The 21,571-nt window shown below is 47.4% G+C and overlaps 2 protein-coding genes and 1 non-coding gene across 3 annotated transcripts in view; 1 reads left to right on the top strand and 2 right to left on the bottom strand.

The window, feature by feature from the left end:
- On the bottom strand, positions 1-73 carry TRNAV-CAC (transfer RNA valine (anticodon CAC)). Its single transcript has one exon. It is a non-coding gene; the product is annotated as a tRNA-Val (tRNA).
- Positions 74-2,289: 2,216 nt separating this feature from the next.
- On the top strand, positions 2,290-12,060 carry RACK1 (receptor for activated C kinase 1). The gene is made up of 8 exons (XM_028714013.2): positions 2,290-2,518; positions 4,433-4,604; positions 5,475-5,622; positions 6,513-6,608; positions 7,282-7,392; positions 9,412-9,552; positions 10,870-10,980; positions 11,917-12,060. The coding sequence occupies exons 1-8, from the start codon at positions 2,410-2,412 to the stop codon at positions 11,980-11,982; spliced, it is 954 nt and encodes a 317-aa protein (XP_028569846.1). The 5' UTR covers positions 2,290-2,409; the 3' UTR covers positions 11,983-12,060.
- Positions 12,061-16,545: 4,485 nt separating this feature from the next.
- The window catches only part of LOC114588481 (uncharacterized), a 39,215-nt gene continuing 34,189 nt past the window's right edge, over positions 16,546-21,571 (bottom strand). The window contains exons 13-14 of the mRNA XM_077925259.1: positions 20,851-20,978; positions 16,546-18,448 (exon numbers count right to left, since the gene is read on the bottom strand). Coding sequence (XP_077781385.1) covers positions 17,925-18,448; positions 20,851-20,978 — 652 coding nt within the window. The 3' untranslated portion in view covers positions 16,546-17,924. The remainder of the gene's footprint in view (positions 18,449-20,850; positions 20,979-21,571) is intronic.

The following is a 21,571-nucleotide window of genomic DNA, read 5'->3' as shown; positions in this document are numbered from 1 at the left end:
TGTTTCTGCCCGGTTTCGAACCGGGGACCTTTCGCGTGTGAGGCGAACGTGATAACCACTACACTACAGAAACCCAGCTGTATGCCTTCTCTGAGCTACTGTGGCTGATTGGGAAAGCATGGCTGGTATGAAAGCCATGGGAGTCAAAAGGAATCTGCTGACACATCATTCTTGGGTCTGAGTCACTCTAGTCTCAGTGGGAGTTATTGCCGGTAATTACTGCCACTGCTAAGACCCTCAGGCTATAAATTGAACTTACTGAGTGTATAGGATTGCAGGCAGAGTTTATTCTCACAGCAGCTCAACAGCTTCTACAGCAGCAACATGCACAGATTTGTGTGCAAAAAATGTAGAGCATTTAGGTTCTCAAGAACAGGGACTATGCATTGGTTCAGGTCATAAACTCCAGCCGGTTGCCAAAGGGAAAACAACACTGTGGAGTGATCCTTTGGGAAATCTGAGCCAGATCCCCAGAAACTCTGCTGTACTGGAGGGTAGCAAGAGACTTAAAGGTAAAGGTAAAGGGACCCCTGACCATTAGGTCCAGTCGTGGCTGACTCTGGGGTTGCGGCGTTCATCTCGCTTTACTGGCCGAGGGAGCTGGTGTACAGCTTCCGGGTCATGTGGCCAGCATGACTAAGCCGCTTCTGGCAAACCAGAGCAGCACACGGAAATGCCGTTTACCTTCCCGCCGGAGCGGTACCTATTTATCTACTTGCACTTTGACGTGCTTTCGAACTGCTAGGTTGGCAGGAGCAGGGACCGAGCAACAGGAGACTTAGCAACCGGAAAATATTACTGCTGTTCTTGATATTATATTGAATATGTGATTTCAACATTTCTACATTACATTTCTGTTGCTTTTCACTATAGGCCATGATGAGGGTGGTTTTAATAGAAAAGCAGGGAATAACTATTAATTCCCCATCATCTATATTTCATGGAAAAATCAGGAAATGCAAGTTAGCAATTGGGGAAAGGGTGGAAAAGAAGGGGGAGCTGGGTGTCCACCGGCTGTTGTATCTAGCTTTGAAAGAAGGAGCTATGATTCCATCAGTAAAGGATATTAAGTGGGTCCAATGGTCAGGAAGGCGGGTTCTGCACACCCTGTACAGAGACATGAGGAGCAGATATGGGGCTCATCAACCTGGGAAGGCTACCCATCTAGGAGAAGGAAAACTCTGATGCTAAATCTCCACTGCCTTGCGGGATATTTTCAGGAGAAGAAAAGGCTAAGGAGTAAACCCGACACAAATCTGGAGTGGAGTCCTTAAGATGGTTGGGTGGCATTTTGTACCCCTCCTTCCAGCAACTCCTGCAGCCAAGCTGGTGCCAAATGTATTGCTGTGGTTTCCTTTCGACCACATCAGCAAGGGGAGTGGGGCTCTTGTCATCTGGGCAGCCCAGGACCTCCATACACACTGTTCAGGCTTGCACCCTGGAAAGGCCACTTTGGTGCTGCTTGTGTAGCCATTTGACTTCACCCCTGGAGCCACACTCCATTGCTTCTTAAGATATATGGATGCCAACCACATCAGCTTTCACAAACCTGGTGCTCCAGCTGGATAGCTCAGTCGGTTTGAGCACGAGACACTTAATCCCAGTGTTGTGGGTTTTGAGCCCCACGTTGGGTGAAAAATTCCTGCATTGCAGGGGGCTGGACTAGATGATCCTCATGGACCATTCCAGCTCTGGACCATTCCAACTCAGACCATTCCATTCCTCATGGACCATTCCAACTCAGAGCGGCTGGGGCAACCCAGCCAGATGGGCGGGGTATAAATAATAAACTATTATTAATAATATTCTGGTAACCCGCCCTGGCAGAAAGGCGGCATATCAAGGAAGAACCGCCGGCCCCAAATCAGTTGGAGATGGATCAGTTCACTGAGCAACGAAGGGCTCGGAATGAGTCTCCCGTAGCAGATCTGCCCATTAGCGACCCCGTCCAGGAGACCACCACCCTCACACCGCACGCGCGGGCAGAGGAGTCTCGTCGCAAGATATCGCGAGATCTGAAACGCCAGGGCGCCGCCATGTTGGCTGCTGGTGGGGAAGCGGCTGCGGCAAAGAGTCTTTTCTAAAGAGCGTGCCGCCGCGTTTCGTGCTTATGGATTCGCAGCATTGCGCGTCGCAATTTGCCTCCGCGAGGCTGAGGAAGCGCGGCCCAGCGCAAGGTGCTCCACCGGGTCGTTCGTACCGTTGACGTGGGGGCCGCCATGTTGCTGTACGTCGGCGCCGGCGCCGCGAGAGGGCGCCGGGAGAGGCTATTTCCGCTTCCGGAAGAGGCCGCCGCTTCCTTTCTCTCCCTGGGCCTCAGCGAGCTGGCAGGTCCGGGCTAAGGGCCGCCGGTGAATCCGCCTCCATCCTCCGCCTGTCGCGGGAGCTCGAGCCTTCTCAGCCGCCGCCATGACGGAGCAGATGACCCTGCGTGGCACCCTGAAGGGCCACAACGGATGGGTGACCCAGATCGCCACCACCCCTCAGTTCCCGGACATGATCCTCTCCGCCTCACGCGGTAACGGAGGGCCGGGCCGGGAAAGACCAACTCGCGAGGCGGGGGACGCGGGGAGGGAAGCGTGGAACGGGATGGGAGAGACCACCGTGTGATGCGGGGGGGGGGGGGGAGAGAAGCGCCCAGTTGTCGCGTGTGACGTGAAGGACGCGGCCATGCAGCCCCATCTACGTGTAATAGGGAATGGGGCATAAGGAGAGCGAGAATCACATGCTAGACAGGGTGAGGGTTTGGGGAGGCTCCCAGGCCCCAAGGGTTTTTTGGGAGGGGCGATTAAGGTAAGAGGGTAGGAAACCAAATGAACAGCAGGCGATCAGCCACAGCCGGGAAGGGACCACGAGGGTCATCTAGTCCAACCCCCTGCAGTGCAAGAATATTTTGTCCAATGTGGGGCTCGAACCCACAACCCTGAGATTTAAGGGCCTCATTTTGTACTGACTAAGCCGTCTCAGCAGATTGAGGCAGAAAATGAGGTGTATGTAGCAAGGCCCACCTGCTTCTCTTTCTTCCCAGCCCTGATGATTAAATTTGACATTTGTCTGCTGATCTTCATGAGGTCTGAAGACATGTCCTGCAATTATGATGGGGCAGGAGAGGATCTGTTCTCGAAAGGGAGCTTTCGGCCTTCAAAGCCAACCAAAAGTGGCCAGGAGCGAGCCTGCAATTCAGGAATAATGAGGCTCTAAAGCTGGTCGGTCATACTTGTGGGTTAGAGGGGAAGTGAATTTCCTTCATTAATTAGCAGCTCTAGCTTAGGAGGACTGATTTCAGACTTTAATTTCTGTCTTGTTAATTTATACCCCATCTTTACTCCAACACACTCAAGTTGGTGTGTGTGGCATCCAGTTTAGTGTCACACCTTGTAAGGCAGGTGAGGCTAAGCAATTTTGTCACTGGCCCTGTGTGCTTTGTTGCTTAGTGAGGATTTGAACCCCGAGGTCTCTCTGGTCCTAGTCTGACATGGTAATGGGGGGGGGGCCGGTAAGCCAAAGTGGTGCTCTCCAGATGTTGTTGGACTACAACTCCCATGATCCCTGTTGGTTGGCACCTCATAAACATCCTCTGCTCTAACTGCTATACCAGGCATTACATCCTTAGCACATGGTTCATAGGGTGGTTCCTTTCTGAGCCTCGATTATGCCAGAGAAGGAGCAAGCAACCTATTTATTTGGTGATGTGAGCCAGTACTAACTTTTATAGCAACGGCTGAAGCCGGAGGAGTCCACAGCTCTGGTGAGCAATTGAGGATAGCTTTCTCTGTGATATTAGTGCACAGGTGGATGTCTAAAAGGGGGTAGTACTGGGGTGTTACAAAGGATACCTCGTATTTGGATCTAGATGCTGAGACCTACAGTTAATTTCTGGTGAAGCTGTAAAAGCTGGGTCATAATTGTGTGTATTTGAAGGCAGTCTCTGGTTTGAGAGGACTTTTCTCTCCAAGGGAATTGGAGAATGTTTCGTGTGGTTTCACATGAGGGCATGTGAAGAGTTTGCAGGAAGCCTTGGCTAGTCCGGTCCTCACTGAGATGGTAAAGCAGAGTATTGTAACACTTCAGAATGCAAGTGGGGGCTGGTATAACTTGAGTGCTCCTCCAGCCACACACTTCCCTTCACATGGAAAACTAGATGTTGGGGAGAAGTATTCTAACCTAGCCATCTCCCTGAAATGCTAGCTTTCTGTGTGCAGGAAAGTGTTTGGCAAGGTGGCGCATTCAACTAGGCAAGTCCAGTCTGAAGTGGTACAGTCCAGGCATGACTTTACTCCCTCACTAGGAACTTGGTCACAGTGGAGTGCAGCAGCCTGCTTCAGGGAATGAGTAGTAAAGGAATGAGATGCCTCCCGCCCCTCAAGTAATATCTATCTCAGATTTGAGAAAATCTGTGGAAGAGCCATTTGCTATCTTTTTCCTCTTGCAGACAAGACGATCATCATGTGGAAGCTGACCCGGGATGAAACCAACTACGGGATCCCCCAGAGAGCCCTTCGGGGCCACTCCCACTTCGTCAGCGATGTGGTTATCTCCTCAGATGGGCAGTTTGCCCTCTCTGGCTCATGGGACGGCACCCTGCGCCTCTGGGATCTTACCACGTGAGTGTAGATTGGGGAAACAGGGTCTGTGTTGATTGAAAAGGATTGTCCTCAGCAGACTGATTATATGTTTCACTCTGCCCAGTTCTCCTGTGGTTTCCCCCTTTCTTCTAGGTTTTTATCCTAGTACAGTTTCCTGTTTTTATCACTGGTTGCTTTGGGATCAGGGTTTTGTGCTTGCTTCCTCCTGTCCCGATGATTAGATCTGACACAATATCTACAGACTCCACTGGGGTTTGATGATACGTCCTGCAATTATGATGGGACACTACAAGAGAGACTGAGAAAATGGAAGCTTTCTGTTTTATTGGAAAGGGGAGGGGAAGGGGAAATCAGTTGGAAGGAGACATCTGTTTCTGGCAGGTTTTTGGAATTGCACATTTCCCCATACAGGACATTTCAGGTTGCCCTTGTCATGGTTCCGCAGTGAGGGTGCTAAGAAATTCTCAGATCCTTCATGCCCCTTTCATTTCCCAAAGTTTGGGGAGGGTCATGGACTCGGTTCAGTGTAGATCAAAGGGAAAACCTCTTGTTGCTGGTTTGTTAGTTGCTCACCCTATGAGAGCTGCACAAGGTGGTAGGAGAATCTCTGCTTCCCTCTCTTTAGGACTCATTGGCTACTGAAATTGGAGTGAGGGATGTGGTCCTGTCTCAACTCCCAGAAAAGTTCCATTGAAGCAGGAGATCCTCTTCAAAAATTAACCTTATGCGCCCTAGGAGGAGATCAAGGCCAGAAGGGGAGGGTCTTTGCAGGGGAAAGAGGTTACAGGAAGTAGCATGGCAAGGGAGGGAAAAATGAGATTTGGTCTGAGGGGCTTTTTCTTTCCTGTGTTGCACTGGGTTTGTAATGAAAGGGCATCTCCCTTTCAGAGGCACCACCACCCGGCGTTTTGTGGGCCACACCAAGGATGTGCTGAGTGTGGCTTTCTCTTCTGACAACCGCCAGATCGTCTCAGGTTCCAGGGACAAAACCATCAAGCTCTGGAACACTCTGGGAGTCTGCAAGTACACTGTACAGGTGAGCCTCTCCTCCCTCCCAGATCTGGGCAATGAATACCACTAAAGTTCACACCCCTTTGTTTTAGATTTTTAAAATATACATCACCCAATCAACTGTGTCCTCTGTATGGGTCACAAATATAAAATAAATCAAACACAATAAACAGTATTTTAAAAGCAACACCGTGATATCATTTAAATGAAGCACCAAATCTACAAAAGCCTTGATGTGCCTTTAGTGGCTGTTCATCCAGACAGTTGCTGCAGGTGCTCAAAAAAGGAAAAACTTCTCAATTCATGTTTGTGGAGAAAGGATGGGTTGGATCCTCCTTGGGTCTGAGAGCATACTCTGCGTTTTACATAGAAGTAACATTTTGATCCTACCCTTCAAGTCTCTCCTCAACCTTCGAGGGGGCTGGAGCTGCAACACTTAAGAGCCTGATTTCTAGTACAAACTAAGCACACTAGTGGGGCAGGCAGTCCTCTTAGCAGTGCCCCTTCTGCAGAGCACAGTTGCCAGCCCAGGATATATATTGGGTGAGGAGATCTCTTGTGTACCCTGATCCCAAGTTGTTAAGGGCTTTAATTGCTCAAATGTTAACCTCTGCCAATGCTCATGACACTTTATAGCAGTTCATAAAGGGAGAGAAAAAAGACTTCTTTGCCCCAAGGAGCTTACAAGCTATAAATTTTGACAGGATGTGGAGACAACGGAAGGCAGGGAAGGATGGAGGGAATGGGGAATACATGTGCAAATGCAGTTAGATGTGCTCAAGTTTCCTTATTGATAAGGAGCTAGAACTAGGAGGTGACACGTGTGCTTCAATTTTTCAGAATGGTTGTTTCTCTGTAGCATCCTGTTACCAGCTTGTACTGAGAGCTGTCATACCTTCTTTTTCCCCCGCTCAGGACGAGAGCCACTCAGAGTGGGTGTCCTGTGTGCGCTTCTCCCCCAACAGCAGCAACCCCATCATTGTCTCCTGTGGCTGGGACAAGCTCGTGAAGGTGAGTCGAGGATCAGCCTTAATCCTCAAATCTCTGTCTAGGGCCTCCCCCTGGAAGTGTCTAAATGATGCACAAGCATTCTCTTTCCTGTCCTCTCTTTTGATAATCTGGAACCAGCCCTTCAGATCTTCTGGTAAGGAGGGGCAGGACTTTGGGGTGTGCTGGAATCTCACCACCTCTCTACTCAACTAGCAAAGCAAAAGTCCTGAAGCCAAGCCAATGAGTTGTGGAGGTGCGGGAGGGGGGATTGGAGGGAGAATTGGGGCCACGGGGTCCATCAGATTTGCAGCAGCTTATAAACAGTAGGGTGTTCTCTTGTCCTCTTAGCATAGGTGACTCAATGAGTAATACAGTCTCTTTGTTGCTGCTCCAATTGGAGCAGGAGTAGAATTCTGCTTACTCAGTCTTGCAAAGAGAGGAGATATATTGGTTGACTGCTCTTTTCACTAAATAGGCCTGCATCAAACAGCCATGTTTTATTATGTATCGGATGTTCAGTTATACTTCTATTAGACAGGCACCAGTTTTGTTAGGCAGGCTGTAAATTACCCGAGTGGGTGAGACACTTTTCAACAATCACTGGATCAGGAATTTGGTCACACGGCAAGAGCTCACCTTGAGATTAACAGCATCAGCGAATCATTTCTGAATTTGTACTCTCCCCATCTTGCAGGTGTGGAACTTGGCTAACTGCAAGCTGAAGACCAACCACATTGGGCACACTGGCTACTTGAACACAGTGACAGTCTCGCCCGACGGCTCCCTGTGTGCTTCAGGTGGCAAGGTAAGTCTCTGTGGCAAGCCTCCGCTCAAGAGGTTGAACCTGTGCAAAGGTATAGCCGTGTGCCTAAAGCTTACTTGTTCAGACAAACTTTGCCCAGTAAGTCATGTTACCTCCACACACAACCATCCAATAGGATTGTGTATGAATTCATGAAGTATGGCTTTGCATTGATTTATTTTCTTCATTGCATTTTATCAGTTCTGTGTTATACGTTGCTTTAGATACTTTTAATACAAAGCAGTATAACTATTTACTTGTTAATAAATAATAAACCAGAGGGGGTGGAGAGGAACTATTTTTCTTCTTTCTGTACACTTCTGCTTAGCTGATAAATTGGGAGGGCTGCCACTATAAACTGGCCAGGTGTTTGGTTTATTAGGGAGGGAGAGAGACAGGAGGAAACATGGGCAGTTGCTGTGAACCGGATGTCGTGTTCTCACTAGAAGCATCTAACCTAGACTTGTAAAAATAAGTTACTGTATTTTTTGCTCTATAAGACTCACTTTTTCCTTCCTAAAAAGTAAGGGGAAATGTGTGTGCATCTTATGGAGTGAATGCAGGCTGCGCAGCTATCACAGAAGCCAGAACAGCAAGAGGGATTGCTGCTTTCACTGCGCAGCGATCCCTCTTGCTGTTCTGGCTTCTGATATTCAGAATATTTTTTTCCTTGTTTTCCTCCTCCAAAAACTAGGTGCGTCTTGTGGTCTGGTGCGTCTTATAGAGCGAAATATACGGTACTAGTCTGCTAGGGGCATAGCCATGCTTGTCATGGAGGGAAGGGGAAGCCCTCTTCCATTTCCAGTAAGGAAATTCAGGATTCCTTTTCACCAGCCTTCTAATTGCGGACAGAGGGGAGTTAGAGCTGAGGGTCCGTCTTTCTTACCTGCACAGCTACAACGACAGCAACACAGGAAGCTGCCTTAGAGTCAGACCATTGGTCTGTCTCGCTCAGTGTCATATATGCTGAGTGGCAGCAGCTCTTCATGCAATGGTTCTTTTTCGGCCCTAGCGGGAAGATACTGGGGACTGAGCCTAGGAGCTTCTGCTGTACCACTGGGCTATGCCCTTTCCCTGAATCGATGGCTTGGGGGCCAAATATGGTCCTCTGGATTCTCCCCAGGCCACAATTGCCACTGCCATTTATATGCTAAGCATGGTCCTCTTTGTGCGTAACAGGTGGCGGTTACAGAAACAAGCTTCCTCAGCTCTTCTAAGTATCGATCGGGGGGGGGGGGGGGCTTTTTCCCAGCCCAATGAACACTGTCCCTTCTGCTGATAACATAGGGAGTGTAGCGTTAAAAACAGTTCTGGAGTTTGTATTGTGGAGATATCCTCAGAATAGACTGCAGAAATAAATAATCCTAATTAAAAGCAATCTAGGAGCAGAGGAAGCTTCGCAGGCTAATTTAGAATTGTAGAGTTGGGAGGGATCTCAAGGGTTATCTAGCCCAACCCCCCTGCAATGCCAGAAGCTTCAACCATCCTCTGCTTTGAAACCTTCAAGGAAGGAGGAGGTCTCATTGGGGGGGGGGGGAGTTCCGGGATGCTTGATCTACAAGAAATCATGCTTTTAAACGGAGTATGTGAGCAAGATGCTGCCCCCTTTTCTTCTGCCTAGCTCAGTGCTCTTGTCTGCTTAGTGACATTTAGCACTTTACCATCGGGTAGAGATCTAGTCAGAGAATCCTGACTGCTGTGATGAAACTTATACATGCCATCTGACTTACTACCATGCAGATACTCAGAGGCTGTTTCTGAGCTGTCAAACATTGGGTGGGAGATCTGTTGCTTTGGAGAAATGTTCCTTTCCCCCCGCCCTTGACAATTTCTGTTTGAGGGACAGGGGGTGCATGAATTAATAAGTTAAATGCCTCAGATTTTTTAGGGGCCTTGAGTAGGTGCTGGGAGGAATGGGGAGACTCGGACGCATTAAGATTCGCAGCCTATTGCCCTTTCCCATTGCAAAACCATTCTGGACTTGGGGGCTTTAAATCTAACGTCTGCTTTCTTCCACCGCAGGACGGCCAGGCTATGCTGTGGGACTTGAACGAAGGCAAGCACCTGTACACCCTGGATGGTGGAGACATCATCAACGCCTTATGCTTCAGCCCCAACCGCTACTGGCTGTGTGCAGCCACTGGACCCAGCATCAAGATATGGGTAAGTTCAGAGCTTGATGTTGGCTGTTGAAGGTTTGGGAAGAAGGGAGGAGATTAACTCTTCTCCCAGCCTAGGTCTTGTTTTCCTTGTCAGAATTAAGTTGCTGTTCCCTTGACATTTCTTCCTTGGCAGTCCTGGGAGAGTCATGTTAGGTTCCTGCAGCTGAAGTTCCTTGAATTTATAGTTTGAGCTTCTGAGATCTCAGCAGGCCAGAGCAGGATGTTCAGGGGTCAGGCTGGCATAGCTCCTTATATGGTAAAAACAAGCTTAAGTTATGCAAAGCATTGTACACAAATTAATTTGTATGGGCTGCGGAATGTGCCTTTCTTTGGCAGATAATTACTGTTTCAAGGCTAAATGTGGTTTTCTCATTCTGCTGTCTAAAGAGCAAGGGGCCTTTCTCTTAATGTCAGTGTGCAGAAGATTCAGTTGCCTGGACGTCTCCTGCTCCCTGCAACTGCAACACCCAGCCTTCTCATTGTTGAACAGAAGATGCAAATCTAATTGTGGCTGAAGGTGTTTGCGTACTTTTATTCCAAGTTAAAATCTGAACTGCCACAGTGGTGTAGAAAACAGACATTCTTACTTAAGAAGAAGTAGCCTCTCTGGTAAGAGAACTGGTACAGTGGTGCCCCGCAAGACGAATGCCTCGCAAGACGAAAAACCCGCAAGACGAAAGGGTTTTCCGTCGCGGAGGCGCTTCGCAAGACGAAGTTCCCTATGGGCTTGCTTCACAAGCCGAAAACGTCTTGCGAGTCTCGCCATTTCTCCCCCCCCCGCTCCCCCCCCCTTTTTCAAAGCCGCTAAGCTGTTAATAGCCTTTTAACAGCTTAGCCACTAATAGCACTAAATCGCTAATAGCGCTAATCCGCTTAGCCGCCAATGGGGTTGCTTCGCAAGACGAAAAAAACCGCTAGAAGAAAAGAATCGCGGAACAGATTCTTTTCGTCTTGCAAGGCACCACTGTACTTGCAAGCAGGTAGATAGTAGCAGTGATGATATTCAGATGACTGTTAGGGCCCACCCAACTGTACAATTCTGTGAAGCAGAGAAGCAGCAACAGCTGCCAGTGGCAATGGAAGGGAACACAATTGTGAGTGGTGATTTCAGGCTTGAGAGCGAGGGGACTGACGTGCTGTGATGAAACACACTGTGCCGTCTGATTTTGCTCCCGTGCGGAAAACCAGAGGCTGTTTCTGAGCCTGTTGCCCAAACTACATACAGCATGCAAATAGCAGCTGGAAATTGAACAAAATGTTCGGCCTTGAAGTCAGCAACTCCCATTTGACCATCTAACCCCTGCTTTCTTAACATCAGGACCTGGAAGGGAAGATCATTGTGGATGAGCTCAAGCAGGAAGTGATCAGCACCAGCAGCAAGGCGGAGCCACCCCAGTGCACCTCATTGGCCTGGTCTGCTGACGGACAGGTAAGAACCGGGCTGTGCAATCAATCTTCTTTGCGGTCAAAGACCAGACAGCAAAGCTAACGACAACAAATGCCACAACCACATAAAGAAGCGGATGTAATTAAAAATCCCCTATAAACTTATTTACATTAAAAATATCACTCCTTCCGCTAAAATCTGTATTCAGGAGATTAAAATCAGTAGTCCGTGTTGCTATAAAACAGCATTTCGCAGCAGGCTGTGCAAGATGCCCAGAGGGCCGTGCAGGAAGTTAAAAAGAGCTGCTGCCTCCTCCAGTCAGGGAAGAACTGGGAAAGCTGGATTTGTTAAAGCCTGCATTTCTGAGCTTCCACCTTTGTCATACAGGGCTTGTGGCATGTTTGGGTTTTCTTGAGGAACCAGAACTTTTCACCCCAACTGCAGCTGACCGTTTCTCCTGATCAGCACATGAAGGGTAACCAAGGGAAGAGGTTTTAGCAGTGCTGCAGCTAATCCTGGTTTCCTGGGCTCCTAAAAATTTGACACGGACACTCGTCTTGAGTTTTTAAAAAGTCCCGTGTCCCCCCCCAGTCAAATTTGTTATGTATAAAATACATAACATAAAATACATAAAATACTGCCCAAGAAGACTGGCCATTATTTGAACTGACAGATAAACAGTGTGTTGTCTTAAGATGTGAAGATGAGGGGAATGGCCCTGCAGCCAGGCTTTGGGTGGCTGTCTTCCCTTATTCTGCCCCAGTGACATTAGGCAGTGGGAGTTTGAGGGAATGAGCCCTGCCTCTTCTCTCCTCCCCATCCCTTTCTGCTGCATCCTGAGGAACCTGGCTTCTCAGCAAAGTCTCCCGTTGACTTTCTATCCAACAGTTGCTTCATGCAAAGTGATTGTTGCTGCCTTGTCAAAAAGCTGTCGCCCAGTCGCTTCCTAACACTGTTTCTCCCTTTCTGTTCCATCAGACTCTGTTTGCCGGCTATACGGATAACCTTGTTCGGGTCTGGCAGGTCACCATCGGGACCAGATGAGAGAGTGCAGTTGACCCACAAGGCACAGAATTATAATTATGTACAAAACAAACAATAAACTTTTTGTGCTGAACGTTATCACTGTGTCCTGCTTCTCTCTCCCCCCCCCCCCTCAAGATATACCTGGAAAATGAGAGTCACTGTTCACTTACCTGTTTTTTTACAGGCTTCTCTCCCAACCCACTCAGCTGATGGAAGCTGCCATCGCTTCAACCTGGAATAAATAAAACTCCTTGTCCCCTTAGATCAGGAATGACAAACCTGTGCACCAGGGACAACCCAGAAACTGCAAGGAGTAGACCAGAGATCACTGCAAATCTCAGTGCTGAGATGGGGTGATAAAATCCTCTACAGAACTCTTAGAGAGGAAGAGTAAAAAGCAGCATATTCCCCATCAGGGTGGATTTAAATCAAATTGATTTAAATCACAATTTAAATCACTAGTAAGACTTGATTTAAATCATTTTTTTACAGAAAGACTTCATTTTTGGAATAATAAATTTTCAGAGTATTTACAGTTACATCAAACATTACTGATTTGGTTAAACTATTGGAAATACAGATAATTATGAAATTATTGTGAGGTTTAATAAGTGGACTGTTTATATTTGCAGAACTTTATTGGAAGTAGAAAAATAATCATTTCCTTAACAATTTATTTAACTAAAGCTATAACATTATAGCATATGTATCCATGTTTGTTAACTGATGTGGTTAAACAGGTGTTTTTTTTAAAAACACACACCTTAAGATTAGTTTTAGCACACATGAAAAACTAAAGCAAATCCTTATTTCCTAATGAATAGCCTTTGGACTATAATGTAACTTAAATAGAAAACTATCTTTAGAAAGATTTTTTCCTCCAAAAGCATTTTATTTTAAAAATCCAATTTAAAAAAACCACCATCCTGTTCCCCACACCACAGCCCAACCACTGGGGAGGACTTGGGTAAGAGCTGTCTTCCTGCTTGAGTGTGTGCTAAGCCTGCAAGTTCAGGTCTGCTTGGTGTGTATGTATAGGGAGGCTGTATGTGATTTTGTGCATGTATACATACATCGGCCACATGTTTATTTGGCCCTCAGACTGAAAAAGGTCATGAAGATCACCCACTGAGACCCCACAGCTAATTCTCCCCTGGTCTCCTTACTGGCCCAAGTAGGACCAATTCAGCCAGCTAGCCCTGGGGATTATCTAATTGATTTTTGAATTTTATTATTCATGTTTTTATACTGTATTTTGTGCTGCTTTAAGTGTTTTAAAGTGTTTAAAATTTGTTGTTAGCCACCCTGAGCCTGGTTTTTGAACCGGGAAGGGCGGGATATAAATTAAAAAAAATATTATTACCTACCTTTGCCGTGAGAGTAACAGAGCTGTCGAACATCAACGTGCCTGTCTAGGACAAGTGATTCCAAGCTTATTCCTTGAAAGCCCATGCAACTCAAGACAACTTGCATGGTTGGTTTGTTTTTTTTAAATACCTTGTTACAAAAGCCCTGTTCAAACCCAGCTGCTTCTGTACTGCGTTAAACATTTTGGGACTAATCACAGAAGCATCAGCACTAGAACAGGGGAGCTGGATTGTATGGGTCTTAAAGAACATGAACACAGTTTTCCCTGGATATAAAAATCTTAAAAGGGTATGATGCTCATACTGGGTCCACTATTCAAAAACCGGTGACAAATGCATCATAAGATCACCGGATGCAAATACCAGGACAGAAGCAATTTAGGGAAAGGCGCATAATAGCTAACCCCCCACCCACCCTGGCGCCTATGGTTTAAAGTACCCGTGGTGGTTTTGAGACTTAAGAAAAAGGTCACAGGCAAGTGAAAGAGAAAATGATGGATGATTTCAATTACCTTCGCAGAGACTGCATATAGACATTGTGAAAGTAATGTTGCTTAGAAAAAGTTGGTTTCCAAGGGAGACTCCATTGAGTCAAATTGGAGGTTCTTTTGAAACAATGAGCTCGGGTTTCTGCAATGATCGGGAAACTGGAACCCCAAGAGGATGCTGGTATGTGCAGCTTATGCAGGATAAGAGAGCTTCCTTTGCAAAAAGGAAGTATATTACTGCCCAGTATGTTTAAAAACAAAAAAACCCCAAAGCAACCTCCTTTAAATATATCAGAAGCAAGAAATCAGAATAAAAGAAAACTGTTAAAGGAGTTTGGGAAGACTGCAGGAAGCTCAGTGACTTATTCCCCCTGCTGCTAAAAAACACCCAGTGTGTTTCCAAAGATCATGCGTAGGCAAACTAAGGCCTGCGGGCTTTCAATCGCCTTCTCAATCCGGCCTGCGAACGATCTGGGAATCAGCGTGTTTTTACATGAGTAGAATGTGTCTTTTGATTTAAAATGCATCTCTGGGTTATTTGTGGAGCCTGCCTGGTGTTTTTACATGAGTAGAATGTGGGCTTTTATTTAAAATGCATCTCTGGGTTATTTGTGGGGCATAGGAATTCATTCTCCCCCCCCCCAAAAAAAATAGTCCAGCCCCCCACAAGGTCTGAGGGACAGTGGACTGGCCCCCTGTTGGAAAAGTTTGCTGACCCCTGCCAAAGAGGGTCAACAGCAAATGAGGTTTAGTGTTAAGTTAGGACACACATGGGTGGAACACCCCAAATTCCCACTGATAGCAACTGCTGGTTGAGACCCTAACTTGTCAAGAGATCTTCAGAGTTGTGGCAGAAAACCCAATGCAACCATTAATTCAATGCAGAGCTGCAGTGAAACAAAGTCCATGCTTTGGGATTATGACTGACTGATATAAAATGGTCAGTATCATGTTGCCTTATGTAAAAAATTATCCTGTCATGGTTTTGAACACTGCCGAGACCAAACACAAACTAAGAAAGCTTAGTGAGTGTTCACCAATGAAGTTGCTCCATTTGCGCAATGGAACTTCCATTCCCCGCACACCCTCCCCAAATCTGGTTTGGGGGTTGGGAAAAACCCAGAGCAGTTTTGTTGGAGGTGGTGCAGGGAGACTTGTAGACGTGGCCTCCTGTGTTGTTTTTGGCAGCAACCAAGTGACCTGCCCGGGGTGCAAGCCTGGGCAGTGTGTATGGAAGTCCTGGGCTGCCTAGATAAGACCCTTCTCTCGGCCTTGCTGCTGTGCTCCAAAGGAAAGCACAGCAAGACATTTAGCACCAGCTTGGCAGCAGCAGTTGCCATAAGGAAGCGTACAAGACGCCAGCCTTAGGGACTTCACTCCAGATTTGTGTCTCCAAGATATCCCACAAGGCGGAAGAGTTTTGGGCTCAGCTTCTGTGGTCATTACTGGGCCTTTAAAAAAACAATCAGGTCTCTGTTATGTATTAATTTCTGCAGTGCTGTCTTTGAGGGCTCTAGTCAGGCAGAATGTAAATGTTTTAATATGGCAATTGTAGATATAATAAAAATTTTTAAAAAAATATTATTTGTACCCCGCCCATCTAGCTGGGTTTCCCCAGCCACTCTGGGCGGCTTCAAACAGGTGTCTCCTAAAAGTCAGATAGTTGTTTATTTCCTTCACATCTGAAGGGAGGGTGTTCCACAGGGCAGGCGCCACTACCAAGAAGGCCCTCTGCCTGGTTCCCTGTAGCTTTGCTTCTCGCAGTTAGGGAACTGCCAGAAGGCCCTTGGCGGTGGACCTCAGATATTTTCTGAAAACTCCCCCGCTAACATGAGAGTTCTGCAGTCACTGTGGCATCAGAGTGATTTAAAACTTTAGAAAGGTGTTTTGTTGTTGTTTTTTGAGAGGGGGACAAGTAAAAATGCACTCCGGCTATTGGCATACGTTTGGGGATTTCCTAGCCCAATCCAGCAGCCAGGTCTATGCTCACACAGTGCCTGTCAGATCACTAGCTTGGAAGAAGGTAACAGAGGGACTTCTTCCCAAGATCCTTCCTGCATCCATGGCAACAAGGCCAATAATGCGGCTAGGGCTAAAAGCACTTGGCCCAGGTATCTACTGACAGCTAGAAAGGAATGAATATTTTCCATACAAGCAGGTCCCAGTTCCAGATAAGGTTGGGAGACCCTGGGAGACAATCTAGTGCAGCAGCCTGACATACCATAAGGCAGTTTCCCACCTTCCCCATACAGTGGTACCTCGGGTTACATACGCTTCATGTTACAGATGCTTCAGGTTACAGACTCCGCTAACCCAGAAATAGTACCTCGGGTTAAGAACTTTGCTTTGGGATGAGAACAGAAACTGTGCTCCGTTGGCGCAGCGGCAGCAGGAGGCCCCATTAGCTAAAGTGGTGCTTCAGGTTAAGAACAGTTTCAGGTTAAGAACGGACCTCCAGAACGAATTAAGTACTTAACCCGAGGTACCACTGTATAGACACTTCCTCCCTCCCTCTGTGTGTTGGGGAGAGAGAGAGAGAGAGAGAGAGAGAGAGAGAGAGAGAGAGAGAGATTGCCATATTTCAAAAAGTAAAAACCAGGATACCCCGCGCTTTTCTTAGGAAGACCCAGAGGTTGTATGGCAGCCCTAAGAGAAAAAGAACACACTACACCTTGCCATTTCCCCCCATCCATTTTCAATATTTGAACAGACCATAAACACAAGAGTTCACTTGTAGAATTGTATTTATTTACTCAACTTTTCCCAAAAAACTAGATCTCCATTGTAAGTCTTTTTTACATATATAGCGAAAAATAGTTCAAAAGGAGCTCTGTAATGCCAAAAAGAATTGAGGGGGCGGGGGAACCAACACATAACAGCTGGCACAGCTAAGGCCTCCAGTGTCTTGCAGTCAGGAGAGAAGAGACTCCACACTGCAGATCCTGGGGCCTGAGAGGAAAAAGCCATTAAAAATAAGTTAATTAAGTCCTACAAGGGTGAGGGGTGTGTGAGGCAGCAGTGATGAAGTTTGATCACCAAAGCTCCTAGTGGGATTACATTCATCCCAAGAGCCACAGCACTCCAATAGTGCCCCAGAAAATAACCACCACCCTTGGACCTGTCATTTCTCCACCCCCACCTCCAAAATGGCCGTTATACCTATCTTTCTATCTCACTAGTAGTATTGATGAATACCTCCCTCCAGGTAAAAGAGATGGGGATAACATAAAGGAAAGAGGGACAAACAGGGGCATCCAAACCACACCTGGAACAGAGGGGCAAAACTGGCTCCTATGCGTTCCGTAAAAATAAAATGAAATCTGATGTGTGTGTAAACACTGGAAGATGCAAAACAGGAGATCATCAGGAGACAAGACACTGAGGAAGTTGAAGAAGGAACTATACCCGAACAGGAAACCAGGCTGGACAATTCTGTGTAGAGTTGAATTTAGATGTACTCACCACTATTAAGTGGTTTCAGGAGGTGACTGGTGCCTTGGGACGGCAAGGCAGGGGGACGGGGGGGACGGGGGGAAGAGAGAGAGAACGAACTGATTCACAGCATGGACTGGATACAGCTCCAAGAACATGTTGGGACTAGCTATCTTGCCTGGGCACCAAAAGTTAACACAATCCACAAGACCTGAGGGCCTGGCGTAAGACAGTTCAAGTGTCTTTGGAATGTCAAAGATGAACCTCCAACTACTCAGCCACTACTGTCAGAGAACCACATGCCAAATGGGCCTCAGCTCGTCAGAGAGATCCAGGTCCCAGAGATCCTGGAGGACAGGAGGAAAGAGAACCCCGTGGGGGAAGAGAAAGAGATTCTTGCTAGGATGGAAGTGAGCCACAGGAAAGAAATACAAATTTATCTGGCCGAGCACCAAAAAAAGGTTATCTGTGCAATAATAGATGTATGGAAGTGGGGGTGGGAATCCCCGCTCAGAGCGAACCCACAAGAAGACAGCAAGGTAAGGAATCCTCCAAGGTCCAACACTGAAACAGACCAGGGATCTTGTCAGGGTCAATCGGCTGTGACAGGAGGATTTATCGCTAGGGAGGGGGTTGCATTTAGCTACGTGCAAGAGAAACAGCAGCGACCGTATCAATTGCAGATTTTGATGCGGGTCCCCTTAGAAAGAATGCGGAAGAAGGGGAAGATGCGCTCGCGGAACGAGGCGTTGAAGGTATGGATATGGCCCATGCTCTCGGCATTGTAGAAGCTCAGCTGGCCCCGTTCATAGTCCAGGAAGACGCAGAAGCGGCGGAGCTTCTCAGATGGGGAAAGCGAGGTCTGCTCAGTGGTCGTCAGAGCCTGGTACTTCTTGCCGTTGGTCCCCACGCACCAGATCTCGCGTTTCTGGTGGGAGCCGCCGCCGGCGGACTTCTCTTTGCGCCGGGCCGATTCGCGGGCCACCCCCACAGCCCACCCCCGCCGGCCCCCCACCTCCACTTCCCAGTAGTGGCGGCCGTAGGTGAAACCCTGCAAGGCCAGAACGCAGTAGTCGGAGTCGAAGCGCTTGGGGCTGTCGGGCAGGTCCCGCCAGCGCTCTCCGAGCCGAACGCCGAGGCAGTCCGAGGAAACGGTGAGGCGCGGGTGGGCCGTCTCGGGGTCCAGAATCAATTCAGCTGCAGGAAAGAGAGAGAGAGAAAGAGATCAAGAAAACAAAACGCTAAAAAAAGGAGGTTGCGCATTTGGTTCCTTATACATTTTAGTAGGCTCCAAGCATGGAATTCCTCCGATTCACAGCCTGCCTTATTCAAATGGCTCAGGGCAGGTTAATAGCAAAGTTACTCTCAAGAGTTGAATGGAACCATGTTCTTAAGAAGGGCTCTGGCATGGCAGTGACCACCTCTCACAGAACAGGACAACTCCCACAGTTGGTTTTAATTCAGCTGTTTCTAGCCCAGGGGGATGGTAATAACCGTTGTAGTTTATTATGCAAATACACAGGAAGTCTTTAATACAGGAGTGGTCAAGTGGCAGCTCAAGATTTACACCCTATACAAAATTAAAATCTTTCATTTCCTCAATTACACACATGCAGCATGGCCGTGAAGACAGCTACTTCGGCTTTGGCATATTTTACACGACAGATTGGCCTCTGCTCATTCCCATACAATATAATGGATGCTTTAGGGAGGTGGGTGGCGTTGTGATCTAAACCACTGAGCCTCTTGGGCTTGCTGATCAGAAGGTCAGCAGTTTCAATCCCTGTGACAGGGTGAGCTTCCATTGCTCTGTCCCAGCTCCTGCCAACCTAGCAGAAAGTACACCAGTGCAAGTAGATAAATAGGCACTGCTGCAGCGGGAAGGTAAACAGTGTTTTCGTGTGCTCTGGTTTCCATCACGGAGACCCACTGCGCCAGAAGTGGTTTAGTCATGCTGGCCACATGACCCAGAAAGCCGTCTGTGGACCTTGGCCTGAAAGCGAGATGAGCACCACAACCCCATAGTCGCCTTTGACTCGACTTAACTGTCCAGGGGTCCTTTACCTTTACCTTTTTACCTTAATGGATATCTTATGAGAGCAGAATCACAGCGTAAAAAGTGGTTTTCCAAGCTATAGAATTTCACCAGTTCATACAGAATGAGAAGGAGGGGAAATCAATAAAGACATAGCCCTAGCACACCAGCCTAGTGGTCAGCTTCCCACTCAGGCCAACTCTGATATGTCAGTGTATGAAATTCTGATGGTGTTCCCAAAGCTTTAACCATAAAGATGGTGAATCAGCACCGATATGATAGCAGATACAGGTCAGTAGCTTATGGAATAGTCATATGTCTTAGACTACCCAGTGAGCTAATGGTCATGGCAAAACATCCTGGTTTTCAGTTCAGTCTCTTTACCACTGTGCTGCACTATCTCCAAAAGACAATCTCAATGCTTTTGTCTTTTCATAGAACTGCAGAGTTGGAGGGGATGGGGGGGGGGGATCATCTAGTCCAATGAAGGAATATTTTGCCCAACGTGGGGCTCAAACTCACAACCCTGAGGGTAAGAGTCTCATGCTCTGCCAACACAGCTATACTGCAAAAGCCTTTTCTTTTGAAGCTTGCCACTGCTCTACCTCTCTCCCACACTATTATCCTGCCCCCCTCTTCCATTCCCACCTCCAAACTCCCATTCCACAGCTTTATGCCTTGCAACAGCCACCTTCACCCCTTTTCACCAGAACTTTCCCCTCTCTTCGGTGCCTCTGAATACGATACGATATGATACAATACTCTTTATTGTCATTGTCCCATACAGAACAACAAAACTGAAAAATCTCAATAAAACATTCAAAACCCAAAAAGCCAGCTATCCCAACCTGAATGAATGAATGAATGAATGATTATCACTATGGCCAAACAGTCAGCACAGCAAAACCAGAATTTCAGCGCAAACACCAAAACGGTCAAAGTGGAATTCACCAGACAACATGCCAATTAAAAAGATCTAAAGTATGTACTTCAGTACAGTGGTACCTCGGGTTACATACGTTTCAGGTTACAGACTCTGCTAAGCCAGAAATAGTACCTCGGGCTAAGAACTTTGCTTCAGGTTGAGAACAGAAATCATGCTCCAGCGGCGCGGCAGCAGCAGGAGGCCCCATTAGCTAAAGTGGTGCTTCAGGTTAAGAACAGTTTCAGGTTAAGAACAGACCTCCGGAACGAATTAAGTACTTAACCCGAGGTACCACTGTACATCTTTCCCAGAACCTCCTTGTTCCGTGTCTCCCACTTACACCACAAACAGTTATTCCCCTACTCACACAGGTTGCTGATCATTCCCAGCCTCCCTCTTTTCTCCCCGCTCCACAGTCTATAAGCCCCTCTAGACAAGGGCATCTCTCCAGAATCAGCTGCTTCCTGCAATTTGTTAAGCCAACTGCACAAAAGCCAATTCCTAACCTCCATAAAGCGTGGGCTAGACAGCAGCCCTACATGAGGCAAAAGAAAGTCCACCCACATCCCTTAAGCAGTTGCTTCAATTGACTACAGGAGCAAGAGACACAGCAGCAAGGAGGAACCAGGAGCCTTTTACCTTGAGGGACTTGGCAGAAGATCTTCCCCATCTTCTTCATTAAGACGTCTATAAGGAAGTAGTTTCGAAATTTCTTTCCTGCATCCACTGGCACCATCTCTGGGTCCTGGAACGTAATGTTCTCACACCTGGAAAGTTGGTAATTTAGAGCACAAATACGTTAAGGGTGGGTTTGGCAACCAAGGGATAAAGCATTGGGTCAGAAGAAAGGAAGACGACCGCCCACACCACAATGGGACAGGGGGCTATTCCTAGCTCAGCTCGTCCAACCTCCTCCATATTGCTGCAGTGGCACCTAACAGTCCACTTCAATCCTTTGCTTTTAACACAAGAACACCGCACACTGAGAGGGAACAGAAGCGAGGAGATTCAAGTTAACAAAGAGGTGAGACGACAAGGTGGCTTTTCACACTTTTTGGTCCTCGCCTTCAAGAAGAAGGTTCAATGAATTCTGCCAATATTGCAAGCTTACTTCTCGTACACTATGCTCTCCGTAATGAGCTCAAATATTGATCCATAGATTCATGAACTTGTTAACAGTTTTGCAGCAAAAAAATGAGGACGTAAGAAGAGCCCTTCTGGATCAGACCAAAGGCCCTTCTAGTCCAGCATCTGGACATCACAGAGGACCATCAGATGCCCCGGGAAGGTCCACAAGCAGAACCTGAATGCAGCTCCTAGCAACTGGTATTCAGAGGTCAGGGGAGGTGAACCTCAGGTC

Source organism: Podarcis muralis, chromosome 2 (genome assembly GCF_964188315.1).
Source record: "Podarcis muralis chromosome 2, rPodMur119.hap1.1, whole genome shotgun sequence".
NCBI classification, from domain to species: Eukaryota; Metazoa; Chordata; class Lepidosauria; order Squamata; family Lacertidae; genus Podarcis; species Podarcis muralis.
This window is presented reverse-complemented; position numbering and strand designations above follow the sequence as displayed.